At 37.5% G+C, this 22,576-nt stretch overlaps 4 protein-coding genes across 4 annotated transcripts; 2 read left to right on the top strand and 2 right to left on the bottom strand.

Moving 5' to 3' along the window:
- Positions 1-2,016: 2,016 nt before the first annotated feature.
- LOC131323396 (uncharacterized) lies at positions 2,017-5,916 on the bottom strand. The gene is made up of 6 exons (XM_058355164.1): positions 5,032-5,916; positions 3,963-4,113; positions 3,542-3,826; positions 3,297-3,468; positions 2,707-2,785; positions 2,017-2,627 (listed from the first exon to the last, which is right to left on the bottom strand). The coding sequence occupies exons 1-6, from the start codon at positions 5,577-5,579 to the stop codon at positions 2,441-2,443; spliced, it is 1,422 nt and encodes a 473-aa protein (XP_058211147.1). The 5' UTR covers positions 5,580-5,916; the 3' UTR covers positions 2,017-2,440.
- Positions 5,917-8,859: 2,943 nt separating this feature from the next.
- On the top strand, positions 8,860-10,129 carry LOC131323394 (olee1-like protein). The gene is made up of 3 exons (XM_058355163.1): positions 8,860-9,049; positions 9,392-9,522; positions 9,692-10,129. Exons 1-3 carry the CDS (start codon positions 8,905-8,907, stop codon positions 9,887-9,889), a joined length of 474 nt encoding a protein of 157 aa, XP_058211146.1. The 5' UTR covers positions 8,860-8,904; the 3' UTR covers positions 9,890-10,129.
- A 2,800-nt stretch (positions 10,130-12,929) lies between these two features.
- On the top strand, positions 12,930-18,004 carry LOC131323393 (ubiquitin-conjugating enzyme E2 36). Its single transcript, XM_058355162.1, has 8 exons — positions 12,930-13,101; positions 13,248-13,275; positions 13,730-13,816; positions 14,874-14,932; positions 16,517-16,558; positions 16,648-16,721; positions 17,025-17,122; positions 17,591-18,004. Exons 1-8 carry the CDS (start codon positions 13,066-13,068, stop codon positions 17,626-17,628), a joined length of 462 nt encoding a protein of 153 aa, XP_058211145.1. The 5' UTR covers positions 12,930-13,065; the 3' UTR covers positions 17,629-18,004.
- Positions 18,005-20,015: 2,011 nt separating this feature from the next.
- Positions 20,016-20,399, bottom strand: LOC131323560 (agamous-like MADS-box protein AGL61). Its single transcript, XM_058355413.1, has 2 exons — positions 20,248-20,399; positions 20,016-20,163 (listed from the first exon to the last, which is right to left on the bottom strand). The coding sequence occupies exons 1-2, from the start codon at positions 20,397-20,399 to the stop codon at positions 20,016-20,018; spliced, it is 300 nt and encodes a 99-aa protein (XP_058211396.1).
- Between the last annotated feature and the right edge of the window lie 2,177 nt (positions 20,400-22,576).

The raw sequence follows: 22,576 nt of genomic DNA, 5'->3' as shown, positions 1-22,576 counted from the left end.
TATAATGTTTTTTATGATTTTAAAAACTTTGTTTAATAAAATAAATTGAGATCTATCAAACAAGATCCATATTGAATATATAAAATATTATAGATTATGAGATATAGACAATTTTTTGAAACGTCCAAAAAAGAAAACAGGTGAAACAAAGTGGGACGGAGAGAGTACTTAATTAAACGGCTATGTGATTTCATAAGCTAGCCCACATGTGGGGCCCATGTGGGCCCCACATATTATGTGAAAGAATGGAGTATACGCCATAAGTATTGAATAATTTTTGCTTTGATCCGGATTCAATTTTGAAAGTAAAATTTAAAAGAATTTGATTTTGCCACTCTAACTTTAGTCATTGGCATTTTACTTTTTGTCTTTTTTTTATTTGAAATTACAACAATACTATACTATTTAAAGTGGATGAACACTAACAAAATAAATGACATTTTGGTATTTTTTACAATAGATAAAGATAAAAAAAAAATGAAGTGTCAATGGCTAATTGTAGAGTACTAAAATCACTTTCCAATTCAAAAACAGTTTAATTAGTAGTAATTTGTTGTACGTACATCAAAGTTCAAATCAATCCTTATACATTTGTCCAAAAATTCCCGATCAGAAATAAATACTGAACGTTTTAATTCCCTTTTCTTTTACTTGCTCAAATTCTTGATCTAAAAGACAAACGCATTTTCCATTTAGAGATGTCCCTAAATAAGTGTTCTTTTGTAAAGCTAGTTGGTAAAAGTTAGATATCGATAAATGCTTGATCGATACATTCAGTTAGTTCCTGTCAAATTTGACAACATAAAATTGAATGACCTGATCAAGCTCTTATCGATATTAGAATGAGTTCATTTTTTACGAGACCCCTTAAAAAAATGTTTTAAACAAATTGAACAGCTCCGATTATTTGAGTGGAGCTCCGATTAGCAATGTTATCAATACCGTTCCGTACTTGCCGGTACGTCCCGGATTTGTGAGATTCCGGTACCATAAGCCTTCAATCCGGTCTAAATACCGGGCCTTACCGGTCGGTACTGGTTAATCCTGACGATTTCGACCGAGATGGGCTTACTGGAGATTTCGTCCAGTATTTTGCAAACAGAACCCAGAAGAAGATTCAAGCCACCGTCTGTGTACCAAACACATCGGCCGATCGGAACCTTAGAGAACGAGAGAGAAGATTGATCGGAGAGAAAAGAAAGGAATCATTTCTCCGAAAACCCTGTCGTCGTTTCTCCGGCTACTCTGTCGTAGTTTCTTTTTTTTTTTTTCTACTTTTTCGGGTACAAAGAAATGGATATAGTACTATATATATGTATATGTACAGGGGAGAGAGAGAGCTCTTGGGGAGAGTATTTTGACTCTCGATCCTCCCACTTTTACAGCTGTTTTTTTTTATGGCAGAACAAATCCACTTTCACAGCTGTCTTTCTTTATGGCAGAACAAATCACAGCCCTTGATATTTTCATAGCTATATGAAAAACAATTTTGTTTATACTATAATTACAGTATATATGTAATTGAAAGCTATATTGTTGATTATTAAAAGTAAATGTTTTAAGTGATTTTTTTTTTTTTAAATTCCAATAGTCTACTAGGACTTAACGACTTAAAGTAACGGAAAAAATAAGGTTATAACTATATGTACATAGTATTTTTTATTTTTAACGATAAATCCGAAATGGTACCCGATAACATACCGGTACTGGTACGTACCGTTCCAGTGACAAATCCGGTACTATGTCTGAAACGGTATTCAAAACATTGCCGATTAGTGTTGTGTCAAATGTTTTGTGAGTAAAACCGGCCCCAAACATAAAATTCTATATTCTATAATCTACTAAGGTCCCTTTCCAATAACTAAAATAATTATTTTTTGAATTAAAAATGATGTAGTGTAAGAGAATAACTTATCCCATAAAACGAAAATAAATACTTACAAAATAAGAATCTTAGTAGAATAGTATAAACCGATACACAAGAACAGAAAAGGAGAAGATTGTTCGTCGCATCAATTTTCTTTTTTAAACAACCGGGGGTATGGCATAACTATTTGAAAGAACCCTTTCTGAAGTGAACTGTGTTACAGTGATCTGGGGATCCAATCCTACTTCTAACCCAAAAATCCCCAGCAGATTCAAAAGATGCCCCAATACCAATTTCGTTAAGAAACTGGGCAGTTGGTTAGTGGTATGGGAATACAGAAAAATGATTGGGACACAGACGGAGACAAATCCGAAGACAATAAGACATATCACATATGTGCTTCGAGCACTCCGATGTGGTTACATCCCACATGTTTCTTGTGGGGTCCACCCAACAGCTCGGATCACATTCATGTCAGGATCTGTCTGGACATCTATGTCCCGTAGAATTGCTCGGAAAAATTTGGGCTTTTAGATGCCAATTCACACGCAAGTAAGGGAGCTGATCTCATTGCTACGGTGGAATCGTAAGTCGTTTGACATCAGCTCCTAGAAGCCGAAGCTTCATCTCTAAATTTTCATAACCCCGATCAATATGAGCAATCCCATTGACCTCAGTAGTTCCTTGGGCAGCCAATCCCGCCAAAACCAGTGAAACACCCCCTCTCAAATCAGATGCAGCAACTCGAGTACCATGCAACCTGCCGACAAAAGTAAAATTTCAGCTCTGTTTTAGATCCTTCAGTACATACTATATGCATGGAAAGCAAAAGGAAGTACCTTCCGCTGTCTTTTCCAAAAACCAAAGCGGTGCTCCCACAAACTTGAATTCTTGGGCCGAACTTCTGCATCTCTGTCACTGCAACAAATTGATGAAACAAATAAACAGCAAATAGTAGCCAACAATAAGATGGACGAGACTATTTGTATGCGTACCAGTACAAAGAGAATTGGATGTAGAGGATGTGTGTGTACAATAATAAGCCTCGTTTCTATTTTTAGCTCCTTTAGTTTGTTGATTTGTTCAGCTACAATCTAAATGGTCAAAATAACAGCAACAACTAAACTGATCAGGAAATGTAGACACAAGGCATGGTATGAATCATGCTCAAACTCTAAGACGAGTGCCCAGATGACAGAATCATACACCATATTCAGTGCTTCCTGAGTTGATTTTGAGAAGCATACATTTAGTATGTTTCACCCACTTTTGCGTGTAGTTTCTGACATTTTAGGCCTATAGCTAGAAGGTCTAGCATTTGGAAAAAACCTTCTATTATCTACGAGAAACTGAATTTGTAACGATATCTAACTCGCCGCCTAGCTAACTAAGAAGCTCATAATCAGAGGGCAAAGACAAAAAGCATTACCATGGTTCATACGGTTCTCAAACACAGATTCCTCCACAACACTTAAACCCTGGCATGTTGTAAGCAGTGCCATTGTCTGAGGTTGGAGATCGGTTGGAAATCCAGGAAAAGGGCTTGTTCTAACATCAAAACCATGTAAGCCATCTCTACTTTTTGCAGGTACTGCAGAAAACTGGTGTAACTCTCAATGATCACGGTGCAAACGAAAAGGAAAAGAAACATAAAACTCGAAAAAATCCTTATACCTCCAAGATGTCGGGGGTGCATTGCAAAATTTTGCAACCAGCAGTTACCAGCTTGTTTATTAAACATGATAAATGGGAAGGAACAATGGGTGACATTGTGATGCAAGATCGAGTAATTGCAGCAGCAAGCATGAAGGTGCCAGCTTCAATGCGATCTGGTATTATGGAATATTCAGAATCATGCAACTTTCTCCTTCCCTTGATAAGTAGCTTGTCAGTGCCTGCACCTTCCACAAATGCCCCAGTGTCCATCAGAAAATGAGCAAGATCAATCACCTCGGGTTCCTGTGATGAAAGCATCAGTTGCCTATCAAGTATCAAACGGAATCACTTTGGCTGCTGTGACAGAAATGAAAAGAAATTTTGTTCCTCAAGTTTTGACCAGAAACAAAAGAATTTAGAGAGATTCTTGATATCATACTTGAGCTACATTAGAAAGCACGGTCACGCCATCAGCCATACAAGCTGCCATCATAAGGGTTTCAGTTGCCCCCACGCTGGGGTAATCAAGTCGGAACCTTCCCCCCACCAATCCTTTTCCATTTGAAGCATGTGCAATTACTTTCCCATCCCTGTAATGCCACATAAGGTTCAATTTAACCTCGACAGTTCGTTTGCACCAATCATAGTTGGTGTTCCATAGATCATGAAGCTATGACAGACACTATCAAATGGAAACTTGAACAGCCAAGGTTGATAAAAATAACCAGAACCATCTATTTCACTAATCTCAGACATGGAGCTACTTTCCCTTGGACGAATGCTTTTCCAAGCAGGGAAAGACACCTTCACCAGATGTTAGCTTCATCGTGGTGTTCTCTTAAGTCTTACCCCCAATAGAAAGCACATGGACTTTTATTCATAATTTCATCTTCATAAGCAAGCAATACCTTCATATAGGGAACCATGACAGACGTAGACAATGTGCGAAAACCATCATTATTAGTTTCTGTTTTGTTAGAAACCATACAGGGGAATGAAATCCCGCCTGTTGCAACCTCTTGGATTGAGACTCAATTTTTTTTCCCGCCAATTCTCTTATTACGCACCAAACTAGGGAAAATGCGATAACAGACTTTATCAACAACTCCCGTCCCGCGAAATTACCTTGAACATACATTACATCCAAATAATTCAGGTATGGTTGTTGAATTAACCATATATCCTAATCAGACATGCTGTTTCGTCTTGCAGCTGAAAGGGTCATAGAATTAGTACTTTTTTCGGAATTAACAACATAATTTAATATGATGTGAGCAACAAAAGCACAAGTCAAAAAAAGCATCAAAATGTGGCTTCTCAAATGCTTTTCTTTCTTCTTAGAATCAGTTTTGTAAAGTTGCCTTTTGCTCATAAGCCAAAAGAAGATCTGCGCCAATCAGATTAATATAGCTTTCGGATCAAAGGAAACCATAAGTTGCTGCACTTAAAAACCACAAAAACAGAATCAACCACAACATTGGAAGAAACAATAAAACACAAAAACTTACCTGCATTCCACACTGGCACCAAGAGCACGAAGCCCACGAATGTGCAAATCAACGGGCCGAGCCCCAATGTCACACCCACCCGGTAACCCAACCACGGCCTCGCCAAACCGACCCAGCAACGGCCCAATCACCAAAAACCCACCTCTGATCTTCCCAATCTCACCCTCACAAGGCTCAACCGATCGAACCCCGTCAGTACTGACCACCACTTCGTCACCGAAAACCTCGACTTCAGCTCCCAAGGACCCCAAGATCGAAAGCATTGACCGAGTATCGGACAGGTTAGGCACGTTCTTGAGCTTCGTTTGGCCGGAGCAACAAAGGGTGGCGGCGAGGATGGGGAGAGCGGAGTTCTTGGAGCCGCTGATGGGGACGTGGCCGGAGAGGGTGGCGCCGCCTGTGATGACGAGTTTTGGGTCTCGGTGGTGTTGGTGGGTTAGGGTTTTGGGTGGGGTTTGGAGAGTGTGGGCGAGGAGGTGAGGGGTTTTCTGGAAGTGGGTCGAGGAGGGTTTTGGAGGGAGAGGTTGGGGGTTGAAAGTTGAAGCCATTGAAATTTGAAAAGAAACAGAAATCAGGAAAGATACTACTTAAAAGACAAGCTAAAGGCTTCTCTTGGACCAGCAGAGTCTCGTTTAACACAAATGATTCAAATCGTTAATTATTTTTAAATAGATTTTGAGTTGTTCATAGAAAATCAAGCGGAATTCTTCAAGAATTTAAGATCTTGAGTGCACGAAACATGATAGATTCGATGAACAAATCTCTGACCAGCTTTGTATCATAAAATTCAAGTCTCTCCCCTCTTACTATGATTCGAGTCCCTCTCCGCTTTGTCAAATAAAAAGAAATTAGCAAAACGTTGAACAAATCTCTCTCCTCTTGAACAAATTTAGAAGTCGTTCAACGAGTCTTTCTCCTCTTATACGTACATCACAAGTTTACAGGGAAATACTGTAAAAGATTTGCCACACAGCTGTTACGCTGACCAACTTTTTCTGCCAAACTTTCGCACCCCTTATTAGTATGGCACAATTCGGAAATGATTGCTAATATGACTTAGAAAATGAATTGCAAGATAAATTTGTCTCAATTATATGTCTATCAATGTCCGCTTGATATGATTTTGTATGCACTCAACATGTTTCAACATTTCTAAAATAATAATCAGTTTAGATTAGGCACTACGGGGTGCAGTGCATTAGGACACTGCGGGAACCCCAAGTGACCTCATCGCCTTTGCTCTATGCGTCTTGGCCATCGTCGAGGTTCATGACTAAAACAAGTCCATTTGCTTCACTTCTAGGATTCAGGAGAAAAAATCTTGTGTTGCGCAACTGTTATGAATTCACAATGACGCTGCTATATTGTCCTAAAATTTGGCGAATGTCCAAGTTTTGGAAGTACTTCTCAAGATCTGTGGTTCGTTTTCCCACCGGGTGAGTATCTTGAAGTAAGTGGAGGGCCGTGATTGATGTGGCCGCGTTTGCGCATCCGAAGGTTTGGATTATATAGTCGAGTCCATATAGTGGTCTGACTATAAAATTGTTCTTCCATTACAAAAAAAGAAAGAAATATACCATTGTTGATTGCTATGGACCAAAATCTATCTTTTTAGGTTTCGGTCCATAGCAACCTCCAAAGGTATCTCATCCTGTGGTGCCGGATTGCCATTGCAATCTCTAAAAAGTGTATTAAGCTAATTGGACCTCAATGACTACTTCGTTAAAAGTCATTATTGACGTTCGAACAATTGTGATCTGATTATGTGGTTACTAAGTTCATTTTTAACGATGATCTTTTGAACCAAATTTACTAATAAATAATTTGGCTCGAACACCATGGTTTCGAGTAATTATTTATTAGCGCCTTGAGCATCCACATCTCTACCAACAAATTAACTTTGGGACTAAAGTAAAGAGCCAAACCCACCAAAAAGCCCCTTCATCAGCCTCTCCTTTGCTTGCTTCAAAGTAACATTGCTACGGTTGCTCTTTCTATTCCACGAGGAACTATTCACAGGATGAACATTTATTTCATGTTTTCATTTTAAACTTTGTTCAAAAATTGAGCTGCCACACCTCCAAAGATAGAGCCGGCTTGGTACAGGCAAGATAAGCTTGTATTTTTTTATTTTCGTCGGATCCATTACCTACAAAGATGATTCGGACTATAAATCATTCTTAAAATATTTTTCTATGGATTCCTGAAAAAAAAATTAGCTCAATCCAATATCGGTAAAGGTTATTTCAGCATTCACAGAACACCCTACGAATTCTGAAGTAGCTTTTACTGATATGAGATTGAACTAATTTTTTTTCAGGAACCCATAAAAAAGCATTTTAAAAATGACTTGCAGTTTAAATAATCTTTGTTGGACCGATAATGGGTCCCGCAAAAATATCAATTTGTTGTGCCCCAAATAGGGCTTTTGGCAAAAAATATTTAATTGAGAAAAGAGTGAGAGTAAACAATTTTTAATGGAAGAGTTTTAATATAGAGAGCCTGATGATGCAGTAGACATTTTAAAAATAAGTAGCTAAAGTAATAAAGTAGGTTTTTAAAATGTAATTTGGTCCAAAATTTGAAGAGCTTGATGGGCTCGGGATATTATGATCAAAGTGGCAACAAAATTCAATCCTACCGTATCTTCCAACTTAAACCAAAACTAGATGAGTCAATTTCATATCCTAATCCTTGCTGGTGGAATTTCCTTCTTTAAAATGGAAATGATGAACAAAAATACTAGCAAAATGATGAACAAAAATCTCATTCCTCTTGGCCCGCCCGGACACTTGATTTGCAAAAAAAAAAAAAACCCTCTATCCTCATGTGCGAAGTCAATAACTGTTCAATGAGTCTCCCGCTCTTACATATCCGCCACTGCATGTATATGGTGATACGAATAATTTGTTTTTTTTTGAATTTTTTCCTAATACACTAAAAATGGGCTAAAAAACCACGTCCATGTGCAGATTATTGTTACTTTAGTCCGCTAATGTAATGTAACAGCCGCCAGGGCACGGGCCATTAAAAATAAATTTAAGCCTCCGTACATAAACTCACCATATTCCATCATAATTTCCGCCTTTTTGCCCCATTCAAAACCTTAAACGGCAATCTGAACCGTTCAAAACCTCAAAATTATATGAAATTAACGACGACTAAAATTTTAAACTTCATTTCAAACGGCTTGTTCATGTTCCCATTTTTTTTCCAGCCTAAGTTTATGCTTGAATATGGATCTACTCTCAACGTAGACAAATCATAGTTGACTTATCACGAACCCTGTTGCAATACAAACCGTTTTTCGGTGGGTGGGTTTGGGTTTATTTATGGATTTGAGTTCAATTTGCTACCCCTAATTATAGTACCGGTAATTTTTTGTTGTAATTGATGAGTGTTGAATGTGTCATCTGCAATCTAAAAAAGGGGGGAAGCAAATGTTGAAGAAGTCTCCCTACTGATCAATTATCGAAAGCAACTCGAGGAGCCTGTTGTTCCTAATCTCAACCGTTCAAAAGTGTTTTAGATTGTCCGAATTTAAAAAAACTCTTATAGAAAAGAATACTGCAAACCATTGATTGCCGAGACGGACGATCCAAATGTAGCGACAACACCGACCCCCTATAGTTGGATCGAAAGAATGCCATGTCCTATCCACCTTGTCAAGAATAGCAAAATGTTGAACACAATCTCTCTCTCCTCATACCATACCTCGCAAATCTATGGAGAAATAAAGGATTCACCACACAAATCTAACCGCTGGCCACATTTCCCTCCCAAAATTTCTCACCCCCTAGGCATATATAAAGGGACCAACCCCTCATTCCAATAGCACACACCAATACAAACCAATAAATCCCAAGAATAAAAATGGCAAAGGCTATTGCTCTCGTCGCCTCTGCCCTCTGCTTCTTGGCCGTCGCCGCCGCTGATGGATCGTTCTCCGTCGAAGGCTTGGTCTATTGTGACGGATGCCGGGTCTTGTTCTACACCGGCGTCGGCGGGAAAATCGGACGTACGTATATTTTATAACAACAATGTTACGGTCGTGTATCGTCTTTTCCGTTCCATCTTGTGTGTAGCAGCGCCATTGGTACAAAAGTGGGCATGGCCCATCAATTAAATCATTTTACGCAAAAGCCTCAGCGACGAATCATATGATACTCAAATGATACTCAAATGCGATAGTTATCGTTTTGCTACTTAGATAAATATACATGTTCATATGTGCTCGAACACAAGGAAGCAAACAAATTTTGTTTAATACTAGTTATGTACAAAATCCTTGTATGAAAATTTGGTACTAGCGTAAAGTTCTTCGACTCACATCGGACCTCGAATCTTTTGTTGCTTGCAGAAGCTGATGTGGAACTGCAATGCAGAGATCGTGAAAACGGGACAGTGACTCTCACGAAGGCTCAGAAATCCGACGATGGCGGGTACTACGCCATTTACATCGACAAAGATCACCAGAACGACATATGCGAGGTGAGGGTGAAGAATTATGATTTATAGTGTGCTATAATAATACATTGGTGCAGGGACATACACATAGGGGGTGAAATTTGGGTTACCTTGGCAACTAGGATTTGTATCGTCTTCATTCAAGTTGTTTTACTAATGAAATGTTACTTTCTTTGCGATGAAAAAAAAAAAGGTGCGGGTCGTGTCTAGCCCCATACCGGAATGCAGGGAAATCGTGCCCGCAATAGCCAGCAACAGGGTCAACCTCGCTAGAGACAGCGGCATCATCACCAACTCCCGCTTCGTGAACCCCATCGGATTCGTGAACAAGAATGCCTATCCGGAATGTCATGATGTGCTCGACGCGATGGGTTTCATCCCACAGGTTTGAGCGACGAAGAAGAAGATCGAAAGGGACATCACTGCTGGGCTTCAAAATCCGTCCGATCGGTTGCCGATAGTACATTGGCTTAATAGTTAATCCTCCTCTCGAGTTAATTTGTAACCTCTGTTACTGAGATATTTGAAAATATTGGTGTGAGAAAGACAAAGTTCTACATTCAGCTGTTTGAGACATTTGGGATTACTTTATATGGAACTTTATTCCATAAATAGATTTCGCGATTTGTAATTCTTTGTTTTTTTGTTCATTGAAGCGTATTCGTATGTAAAAGGCAAAGGACGCTAAAATTAAAATGACACTTCTCAAGAATATCGATGGGCTTTTTAAAATCATTTGGCTTGGATGATGCACTACAACCCTGTAGTGCATCCACGGTTTCCGAATCCCATATGCAGAAAGCAAAAGTTGTGTTAATCTGAAACAATTAAAAAGGAAAAAAAAGGGGAGAGGTAACCATGCATCTTTAATTTGCTTCATTCAGATAATGGGAATACATTGGCTTCGTCTCATCTATTTGTTAACCAATTTTTATTGAGCAATTAGAAATTTATTTTTTTATGGTATCTATATAATAGATATAGATAAATGTCACATATCTATAATTATAGAAAAATGATATTACAATGATCAAGGGATAACTCAAGAAATAACGCAGTACGAAAAAAGACTTAATTTAATCTTTTGCACGATATTCCTAAACATATACTAAAATGGGTTCCACTTTTAATATGGTACATTTTAAAATTTAACACACTGTTAATTTTTTTTTTTTTAAGATCCTATTAGAGATATTATTACAATCACATGTGGAGAGTGTTTTTTTTTTTTTTTTCCGACCAAATCCTTCAAAAGTTCTATATGTTTTTTAGAAGTTTTTAAAAGACGTTTTTATGTTCACGCTCCTACTCTTGATAACAATTTTTTGTCATCCTCATTTTAGAAAATTCAGGTAAATGGAGCAAATCTATAAGTGCTTCATCCAAAACTCCAACTCCTGGGTTTAAAAATTGTGAAGCATCAAAAATACATAAGATTGTTAAACCCCCGTTCCAGAAATCTTCTTAAAAAATAAGCAGCTTATTTCACATTTTCAAATTCAAAAATAATGCAAATGAAAAATAATTTTTAAATTTTGTTTGCACCGTATTAAAAATCTTGATGAGATCTATTAAACAAGATCCATATTGGTAGGAAAATTATTTGCGTAAACATATTATTTTTGAACTTGAAATTGCCTTCTTAAAAAATAAATACTTATTTTACGTTCTGGAACGGGCACTCACTTATCTATATCTGATTAAGATGGACTTTTACATAATCTTCTTACATATTAATTTGAACATAGTATTGTACAATTTTGTTCATCAAAATATGACTCTTAATATTCCGTCACTTTTGGGTGAGCGGAATCGCACTCTTATGTCGCGCTCAAACATACACATAATGTGAGTTAGGGGAGAGAATTGTCTATCTCAGATTCTTGAGTGCCTCAGTGGTTGACCTATCAACAGCACAGTCCAGTCTAGACCTTAATCACATTATTCTTCATTAGTACTACCATTCACTCTGACTTTCGATCTTTATTGATTAGGGGGTGTTCGGACAAATAAGTCAAAATGGCTTATTTTTTGTCTTTATTCAAATTTTTTTTGTATCACTTGGCTTATTGTCATTTTTTTGGAGATTGTTGCATCCTCACGACAAGAGGAATCTAAAAAGTAAAAAAATTTGACCGAAATTCAATTTTTTTTGAATAAAGACGAAAGTAAATCAATAAGCCAATTTTTTCGCATTTATTCAAAAAAAATTAGATTTCGGTCAAAATTTTTTACTTTTTAGATTCCTTTTGTCGTGAGAATGCAATAATCTCTTAAAAAATGACAATAAGCCAAGTGATACGAAAAAAATTTGAATAAAGACAAAAAATAAGCCACTGTTGCTTATTTGTCCGAACGGGCCCTTACTCTACGCTTGCGTTTTCAATCTTCACTATCGTGAATTTTAGTAATTAAGATACTTTTAAATAAGTTCCCGCACTTGCGCAGACAATTTCAGGGAGTTAAATCTCGTGTACCGCCCCATATGTACCGTTTGATCAAATTTGGTATCCCAGTGCTGTAATTCCATAACACCTAAAATACCGGATGGTATCGGAGTATTTTGAATTTTATTTTTCTTTTAACTAAATGTTTGTTTTATGCTAAATTTTGTAATTCAAAAAATTACCAGGGACAACAAACCAAAGAGTAGTCAGTATCTCACCAGTACGTGTACGTCCCATAGGTGCGGTCCAAGTGATGTCAGAGGTGCAGTCCAAACGATCGTAACCGTTGGATACTGTTATTAATGGTTCAAATTTATTTTCAGTCTTTTACCGTTAATAAAAGACTTTTACCAGTAATAAATTCAATAAATTTGAACCATTGATTTTCAAAATGAACGATTCAGATTGAACCGCACAACATTCTCTACAATTGACTACAGAAACGCGGAGTTCTTGAAAAAAAAAGGTCCCCTCCGTCCTTTTAGACTTAACTTAAATCTAAAAAATTTGTCCTTATTTGAATTTTTTTCGCATTTGTTAGTTTTGTGCCAAATTTTTTTGGGTATTGATTTGTCTTAACGAAAGGAATCATAAAAGTAAAATTTTAGCACTTTTACCTAAATATTTTGAAAAACAACCCCTTTTTAGCTGGTACGGAATTCGGAACGTTGCCACCTTGGATAGTATACAGTTTCAGAAAGGAAAAAAAATACTAATAAGAGAAATTTTTCAGTGTCGAGCGGGTATATCTCAGGTGATGCCTACTTGGCACTCCCGACCAGTTCGAATAAGTCCGATGTACTTTTGGATGACTCAAATTGAAATCATCTCTCTCCGCTCACCCCTTCTCTTTCTCTCTCATTTTTTTTTCCTCCAAATACAAGTCATCTAAAATCGTATCGGACAGTTCGGATGTGTAAAACGAATATCACGTTGTACCCCAGGCACCGGAAAATATCTCCTAATAATGAGAGACGAGAAATTAGAACCGCAACATCCAAAAATTGGAACGAACGAAAAGTCTCTCCATCAGCTTCTCTCTCTCTCTCTCTCTCTCTCTACTTTCTTTTTCAATCAGCCCATTTTAGTATTAGCGTAGTCCTCAATCGAGCTTTCCTCAATGGCAAACAGCAATCTACCTCGTAGAATTATCAAGGTACTGATCAACTCGGTCTTCGCCTTCAATAATCTCTCGATCCCTGCGCGAATTCACTCGATTTCTCTTGTTCTTTCCGCTTCGATTTTCGTGAATTTTGCTTTGTTTTGAGCGACTTGTTTCTTTTTTTGTTTGTGATCTGACAGGAAACTCAGCGTCTCCTTAGCGAACCTGGTAAAACTGTTCATCCCTTTCTCTAGATATGAATGAATATATATGACTGCTGTCTTTAATTGTGCCCGTTCGCTAAGATTAGTCAGGGTGCCCCGAACGATTGAGTTATCTGAAAAATACTGTGCGTATATCTGGTTGTATAGTTCTCGATAATGTTTGTTTTGGTTTGAATATCAGAATCTGAATGCTGGGGTGTTTTTGAGTGTATGTGTGATGAGTGAGAAACTATGTTGGATTGTTAATTATATTGTGATGACTGATGAGTGAGAAACTATTTTGGATTGCTAAATGTGTTGTAATTTTGAACCGAGCCCTCGTTTTTAAGTCGTATGTGGAGAGAGAACTATTGACGTACATTGTAGATTGGAAAATGCAAGCATGGTTTTCATTATGAGATATGTTGTGCGGTTGAAACCTAAGCCAGTTGGTGACTTCTTGTTGTGTGTTGGTACAGCACCGGGAATAAGTGCATCGCCTTCGGAAGAAAATATGCGGTATTTTAACGTCATGATTCTTGGTCCTTCACAGTCTCCCTACGAAGGTATGCTCTACAGCACTCTATTTTAAGCTTTTGCTAATGATGTTATGCTAATGTTTTTGTCAGTGGTGATAACAATGAGTTCGATCTCGTTGTTCGTTCATATGTTTAAACTTGCACTTCTCCTACTAATGGAGTAATGGACCAATGGTTGCTCCATTCGTTATTGAGAAAACTGTGGGGAAAGCCTCTTCTTTTTTTTGGGAATTTTCTGTTTCTGATGTTATTCTGGTGGTCGAGTGAGAACATAACTTGACTCAAGTAAGCTTGATATTTATGCTAGTATCTGTTATGCCATGGATTGTGTTTCCTTGCAAACAAAATTGTGATTTTCAATCATTTTGAAAACTTCTTGCGGCCAAAAGAGCCTCAGGTACAGAATAAATTGTTTATTGTTTCTCGAATAAGCTTTGCACAGCTTGGTGAGAAGACAAATGGTCATTTATAAGGTACAGAATAAATTGTTGGCGGATAAAAAATGATTATGTTAGAAAACGGTGGTTATACAGAAAAAAAATCCAATCACTGCTCTCATTGTTCATACACACCATGTGTGTACTACAATTAGCATAAGCTAAGTCTTACACATGATAACAAGGTAAAGGTGTTTCATCACTAAAACATAAACCCTGGACAAAAAAGGGTGAAAAAATCAGCAAATACACATCCATTTTTTGGTTAGATTGGTATTTAACTTCTAATAAAGTCCTAAACAGATTAGAATCAGAATTAGGAAAGGGAAAACAGATTAGAATTAGCCTCTTACCTTTTCAAGTTAACTTCTAAATGCTTGTTCTTTAATGGTTTGCATGGTGAGCTATTTCACTTCATTAATTTTTATACCCATTCTCGCAATTGTTTTTTGTGAAAAAACGTTGAATAGATGTCCTTAGTCACAGCACGAGGAGTGGTGTGATTTATAGGGACAAATGCTTTGCCTTCGACAATGTTTATGTGGGATGAGGTTTTCAGTCTTAGAATTCCATGTTATCCTTTCTTCTTGTGGTCATTATTTTTACATGTAATGGAATGAGTTTTTCTTGCTTTGTGTAATGTGTAGGAGGGGTTTTCAAGTTAGAATTATTTTTGCCTGAAGAATACCCAATGGCTGCTCCCAAGGTACTTTTTCAATTGAATAATTTCTGACAGTTTCATTTGCTAATTTGGTGCTGCATTAAAATCTGGTGGCTGTTTACTGCATTGCATAAATCAAAGGGTCTCTGTTTGGTACCCAGTGTTTAGTTACCAATAGTCCCGAAAGCTTAAGCTATTAGGAAATGGGCCCAACAATGTATATCAAGTTATCTAACACCCTCCCTCATGTGCAATCCCGTCTTACTCGTGGAGATGCAAATTTCCATAAATAGAGCAGAACAGGATACGAAGGAGAGAAGCAAAATGCAAACGGGGAACAAATGAACACAGAGCGACTTGAACCCTAGACCTCTTAACCAGAGCTCTGATATCATGTTAAGTTACCAATAGTCCCAAAAGCTTAAACTATTAGGAAATGAGCCCAACAATGTATATTAAGCTATATAACTCCCAGTTTTCAGTGTCTCCTTCAAATTGATTGCCTTCTTAGTTCTTACTAAAGTGGTCCACAGTGTGATGCCATAGAGAATGTGGAAGGGAACATAGAGGTTGGGTAAGGCAGGAAGAGTTTCTTGAGTAGGGAAAAGGAAGATGGACGCTGCTTCAAGCCAGAGCTGTTGTCCTTCCTTTGCTGCGAAGGGTGCACAGTCGTTGCACGAGCACAAGTGGTCAAATGAGTTGCAAAAATCAAATCCTAAAGTTATTTTTGCTGGTTGGCTGGAAATTGTGTTTTGCCCCTGTTATGTGCAACGAAGCACAAGAAAGTCCGAAAACAATTTGCAGGAAAATATTTTCAGCTAAACAAACAGAGCCTTATTTTTTTGTTGGCATTCAGAAATGGAATCACCTAAACATTGGTTTGATATTTTTATGACTTACACAGTTCGTGCCATGTTCATATTTTGGACAACCAATTTGATATTGTTGTTTTCACGTGCACCCTATTCATGGTATATTTAGGCTGTGTTATGTCCCTAAATCATTGCTTCTTCTTCTTTTTGTGTTGGCTGGATTTCCATGACGTCTAGTTTAATGGTTCATGTGAGTCATGTGATGTGACGTTTAGTGAATTTGCCTCCTACAGGAAGTAAGCTGATTTTTAAAGGGCCTTATTCCTATTGTCGAGGTTGGAGTTATGTCTGCATTTCTATTTCCTTTTGTTATGTCTTTATGGTACTTGTCGCTCCTTCAACTAGAATTCTCTTTGCAGTACTTGTGCTATTGGTATTCATTCATCTGAGTTGGTCTTCTTTTGTCCTAAACTGGTGATTGTCTGTTTCGTTACAATGTTCACTTAATTGTACTTGCCGTTCTGCTGGTTGCCCTGCATATCAGCCTTCTTATTGTCCTGCACGTGTATTATCGCCTTATTTCATGATCTTTGCGACATTTGTTCTTCCCTGAGCATTAGGCTGTTGTGCTTTTTTCCCATTGAGGCTTGTGCATTTGTAGTGTTATTGGTGGAATAATTGTGCATCAAGTCATATTGATGAAATTTTTGATTGCTTTGTATGCATTGAAGTTTTTTTTTCCTTCTCTTCTTGTTGATTGGTCATTGAGATTTGGTTAGTTTGGGAGATTTTGACTGACATAATCATCTTGTAACAGGTTCGATTTCTCACCAAAATCTACCATCCTAACATTGATAAGGTTTGATATGCCCATTCCCTGACTATCTTCTAAGGTTTCAGATTTGAAGTTTATTCCCTCTTAAACAATCTATCTTCCTTTGAATGCAGCTTGGGAGGATATGCCTCGATATTCTCAAGGATAAATGGAGTCCTGCTCTTCAAATTAGAACTGTACTCTTGAGGTAATAACCGTAATATGGTCCTTTGATCCTCTAGTAATTAAAAACCCTTCACCTTACCTGTTTTAAAATTAGTTCCCTCCTGAACTGATGCTATGCAAACATGATCCAATGCGAACATGGTCCAATACTGATACGTCTCGCTTGCAAATGACACTATTAATTATTCCAGATAAAAACCAACAAAATATTCATAGTTTTGGAAATATTCATAGTTTTGGAGTTCAGACTTCAGAAAGTTGTGTCATTGTATTGCTCGCTGATAAATCAAACTGATGTTGGTATGTCCGACGGTTTGGCTTTCAGCATTCAAGCACTTTTGAGTGCTCCAAACCCAGACGATCCACTTTCTGAGAACATTGCAAAGCATTGGAAAACAAATGAAGCTGAAGCCGTCGAAACAGGTACCTTTGTAAAAACATTCTCGTCGTAGCTCTTTTTGGTCATGTTGAGAAAGGGATTGTGACCCTTGGCAGGGATGGATAGTTCTTTTGAAAAATAGGATCGATAAATGAGTCAAACAAGCCATTGTTCAAGTTTGATTTGTAAGTTAACAAGCGAGCTTCAAAACGTGTTCAAGCTTGGCTTGTTTATGAGATAAGTCAATCTCATTTGAGGTTAATCGAGCTCGATCCCGAGTGGCTTGAAATTTTAAATTGTCATAAGCTGAACAAGTTGAGTTGTAGCTTGGTTTGATAGTTTAACGAGCTTCAAAAGAATATTCAAACTAGGTTTAGTTGTTTTGTACTGAACCGATTCAAACGAGCGAATACGAGCTCGGAATCGAGTAGCTTAATTGGTTCGTTTATGAGCCCTACTAAAAAATATATGCCCTCCTAACTGGGTTTCATTTCTCTTGATCAACCCTGCAGCAAAAGAATGGACCCGGCTATATGCAAGTGGTGCTTGATGAAGTCGTTGAGGTTAGGTTCTCCCTGCAACAGCAGAAGGTGTAATGTATCTTGTTGACGCAGGAAATTAAATGGAAATTTGGAAAGGCTGGTTGGAGTTGACTATTCTCAAAGCTTAATTCCGCCTAATTAAATTGTATAATAAGATAATTAAGCATGCTTTCTTAACCATGCAATTAGGAATTATTCCCTGGGAGGTTGGGGTTAGTGCAGTTAAATTAATTGGGCTTGAATAACTGGTGAAGATCTGGAAAATCCAAGGTATGCTTGGTTCAGGCTTGGTTGTGGCAATTTAACAAGTTTTGATGTTGTATTTTTTACTCAAGTGTCCGGTCCATTTTACTCGCACTAAGTTAATTGATAATGTGTTTGATATTGGTTTGTTTGAGTTGATTACGAGTCGGGGGTCAACTAGCTTAGTTCTTTAAAAATGGCATGAACATATGAGCGTTATATGTAATTAGTAGGAGTAGTTGGTTTTGAACAACTTTACGAGTCTAGTTTTTGTAGTTATTTAGTTCACGACGGTCTTATTTTTATGCATTGCAAAATTTATGCTATTCAAGTATACAACTCTTTATTTGTCGGACACATTTGTTTTCTATCTTCCTCTTGAATTTTTTTTATAAGCCCTTGATTCTTTGATAAACCCTTTAATTACAATGTACTCTATTTAAAGCTATTTGTCCATTTGTATGGCTGTTAGTGTTCCCATAATTGATGGATATATGTACATACATGCATAAGATGATGAATTCGAAAGGCTACATAAATGGTCGAAAATGCCAAGGGCACTGACGGGTGTGTGCGCGCACTGGGCAACGACGGATGTGTGCGCGCACTGGGCAACGACGGATGTGTGCACTGACGATGTACAGACTGGTACACGGGATCCGGAGTTGCACAGATGAAACCAAATATTAACGACAAACAGATCAATCTCTCTCCAATTAAATACAGAAACAGTAATGCTACACGCACAGCAAATGTGCACGGATTTTGTGCACAGATTTTTTGTGGGGTCCATTACGGGTTCTACACAAATAATCCGAGCCGTTCTTTAAATGTAAAACATTTTTTCAAAGGCCCCCGCAAAAAATCAGCTCAATCCGATATCTATAAGTGTTTGATTCAATCATTTAACTTTTCATTATCCTGAGATTCGAATGAAAAGTTAAATGATTGAATCAAGCATCTATGAGTATCGGATTGAGCTGATTTTTTGCGGGAGCCATTGAAAAAATGTTTTACATTTAATAAACGGTTCCAATTATTTGTGTGGGACCCGTAGTGGGCCCCACAAAAAATCTGTGCACAAAATCTGTGCACATTTGCTGTGCGTGTAGCATTACTGATACAGAAATGATATGAGTACAGCAAAATTGGTACAAACAGCTTACACAGATCCGTTTTGGACCTGTTTCGGGTCCCGTAAAAATGATCGGATCCGCTCATTTTGTTCAAAATTTAATTTTTAGGGTCCCTATGAAAAATCATCTCAATCCGATATCTGCAAGGGCGTTTATGAATCACCCAACTTTGCTTCAGAATTTGCCCAAATTCTGAAGCAAAGTTGGGTGATTCGTAAACGCTCTTACCGATATTGGATTGAAATGATTTTTTACAGGGATCCTAAAAATTAAATTTTGAACAAAATAAGCGGATCCGATCATCTTTGCGAAACCCGAAACTGGTCCAAAACGGATCTATGTAAGCTGTTTGTACCAGTTTTGCTGTACCTCTAGCACGGCTCAATTAAATATTAGAATCACTCTCTCTCTCTCTCTCTCTCTCCCTAGATATCAGCAGATATGAAACCAATAATGAACCGAAAATGATTGCGGTATCGACCGTGTGTAGGGATTTTGTATCGACCGGCCGCGCCAGGCTATCTCCGGCTACCGAACAGCCGATCCGAGCCGTCCAAAAATTCTAAAAAAAAAAACCGAGGGGGCCCTACGCGGGAATTAACGGCATCCGAGGTGTGTAGGGTGCTTGATCCGAGCACCCTTTTTTGTGTTTATATGTATATACGTGTATATACACGAAAAATGGGTGTTCGGATTAAGCACCCTACACACCTCGGATGCCGTTGATTTTCACGCAAGCCCCCTCGGTTTTTTTTTATAGAATTTTTGGACGGCTCGGATCGGCCGTCCGGTGGCCGGAGACGGCCCGGCACGGCCGGTCGGTACGAAATCCCTACCAAGTAATTTTTGGGTACAAACAGATCAAATCCATCGAACCAGTTGGCTATAGCTGTACTTATAATAGTAGTAATATACTAGTGTATTCTGGAGTTCAAGAAAGATGAACAACTTTAATTAAGAACCCTAACCAATAACTCAGCAACGACTAACGACTCACTAACAACAAAACACCGAGATTAAGCCAGCAAAGACCGAACAAAATCCTCATCAACTTCCATGGCTCGAAACAAAATCTTGTTCCTAATCTCCTCCGCCACATTCTTCACCAAAACAAGATCATCAACACTCTCACAAGCTTCCACTTTTATGCCCTCCAACCATGACCTGACCATCAGCTTGGTCTTGTTACACTCATGATCACCACCAGTACCGTTATTAGTAGTTTATTTCCCCTCCATGTCGAAATACTTGTCGATGGTAGATTCAAAGGAGGGCTCGCCGTGAGTAAACGGGTGGCCGGCCGGAGAGAATGCGACGACGGCGATGTCGGTTCCCGTGAGGCAGTGGAGCTCGTGGGCTTTCTTGAAGAGACCCTTTCGTCTCTTAGAGAATGTCACCATTCCAAGGGCGGAAGTACTACTTGAGGGCTAAGGTAGGCTATAGCCTAGGTCATTTTGAGAAGAAAAAAAAAACTACATGTACAAGTTTTGCTCAATTCAATTTTTTTTTTTGTCCAACTCATTCCACCAACCTATTTTCTCTCCCTCTTTCCTACTTCTTTCTTTCTACTTTCTCTCTCGTACTCTCCATTTCTACTACCGTCAAGGGCAGGGGTTCTTGTTAATTGTTCAGAGTTGAAAACTTAGTTAAATTGACTCAAGGAATTTTATGAAATCTCATGGTGCTCAATATTTTGATTCGGATGCCACAGGAAAAGCCCTAAAAAGCGACTTCAAACTACCCATTGGTCAAGATGTCAATCAAATTGGGTTCATTAAGCCACCATCTCCCAAATCGGGCAAATGACTGACATCTAGGGTTTATGCTAAACCAAAAAATTGGGTTTTCATTCTTCAATCTTAGAGTCTGTCACTCTTAATGAAGCTAGAATATTATCCTGGTCTCCAACAAGGTAAACATGCTACTATTAAAATTCTTGAATTTCTCATTGATCGTTGGCTGGTGTGCTTAAATTTTAAATTTTTGGTTCTTACAATCTTATTATTTTAGGTTTAAATTATAATATAATAACAACAAAAAATCTGAAGCATTTTTTGAGATTTGTAGATGTCCAAGAATTTTTACGGGAGCGACTTTTTCATATTATGCATTTAAAGACACCACTATAATAACTCCTAAGAAATAAATATCCAATGTTCACACTCGTTACAATCTGAACATTCTATATAATAACGGAGCTCAGTTTTTGAATCTTATATACGTAGTTATAAATCTAGACCCTTCATTTCTAAATCTTATGGTTAGCAAGTGTTAAGAGTTTCTATAAATCTAGATCATCCATTACCAACGGCTAAGATCAATTTCCAAAAACACTTACTTATCTAAAAGGATTATTTTGGACTAATTTTATTTGTTATGGAAGCAGAACTTTAATTGATATATATGGTAATCGACACAATCTATATTGATCAAATTTGTTATTAAAGTAAAACTCATATACGGTAGAATTTTAATTGAGCGTTCAAGCCGTACCTTCAAGCACGGGCAAGCACTAGTTCACAATATGCAAGGTTAATGGTATGATGATACTAGCCATACGCACGGTGCATGGATTGGATTACAAACCTTATTTATTAGAGATTGCCCGTATGCATATTATATACACTATTTTGCCAATAATTGTTAAATACCTACAACACATGACATGTATCCTACGATTTGTATCGTCTCATTCGGAGAACGATATGTATCCCACCCTGTGTCCTTTTTATATAGAAATTACACTATACGACTACATATCCTACGATTTATACGCGTATCCTAATTTGGTACGTATATTTTTTATTGGAAAAAAGTCGAACCTTATTTCAAGAAGCGGAACCCCGAATGCATTCATCTAAACCGTTTGATCTAATTATAGAATTTTTCAAACCATTTGATAGACATCCAACCTCAATGTATGGCTTATATAGAAGAAAGAACCATACTTTGATTGTATTTTGCTTGACTTTTCTTTCCCTAACAAAGGGTATAGAAAACCTTAATGTAATATGTCCCAATTGAGAGACTTGAAATTTTACATCTTAATTTTTATTTTAAATGTAAGCATAATTTATTGGTGGTATTAGGTGTGTCTACTTTTTAATTGTCTATTAATTATGATTAACATTGTTGAAGCATAAACTAAATTTAGAATTTGACACAAGAAAATTAAGTCCAAACAAGTCCAATCGATAAAACCCAAAGATAGAAGATATTATTGAAGAAAATATAAATGGTATCTAGATTTTAGGAACTCTAAAATATCTAGCTTTAGAAACTCTAGAATATACTTGTGAAATATCTAGATTTTTTGTGAGAATTAGTCATGTGTAATTCTAGAATTATCTATATCTTTGTATTAAAGTCTTCCTTGGAGTACTATAAATAAGGATGAGTTCTAGCTATTTTGTATCAACGCAAAGAAAAAGGTTGAGTTCAAGTGTCTAATTTCCCACTCTTTTTCAAAAATCTTGTTCAACTGAACAATAGAAATTTCTACTCTTCCAACAAACGTATCTTAAGATATGCGATACGTATCCCGATACGATCTATATAATTGAAAACACTGGTTTTG

Source organism: Rhododendron vialii, chromosome 4a (assembly GCF_030253575.1).
Source record: "Rhododendron vialii isolate Sample 1 chromosome 4a, ASM3025357v1".
Taxonomy (NCBI): domain Eukaryota; kingdom Viridiplantae; phylum Streptophyta; class Magnoliopsida; order Ericales; family Ericaceae; genus Rhododendron; species Rhododendron vialii.
The sequence above is the reverse complement of the archived record's forward strand: the minus strand, read 5'-3'. Positions and strand labels throughout refer to the sequence as shown.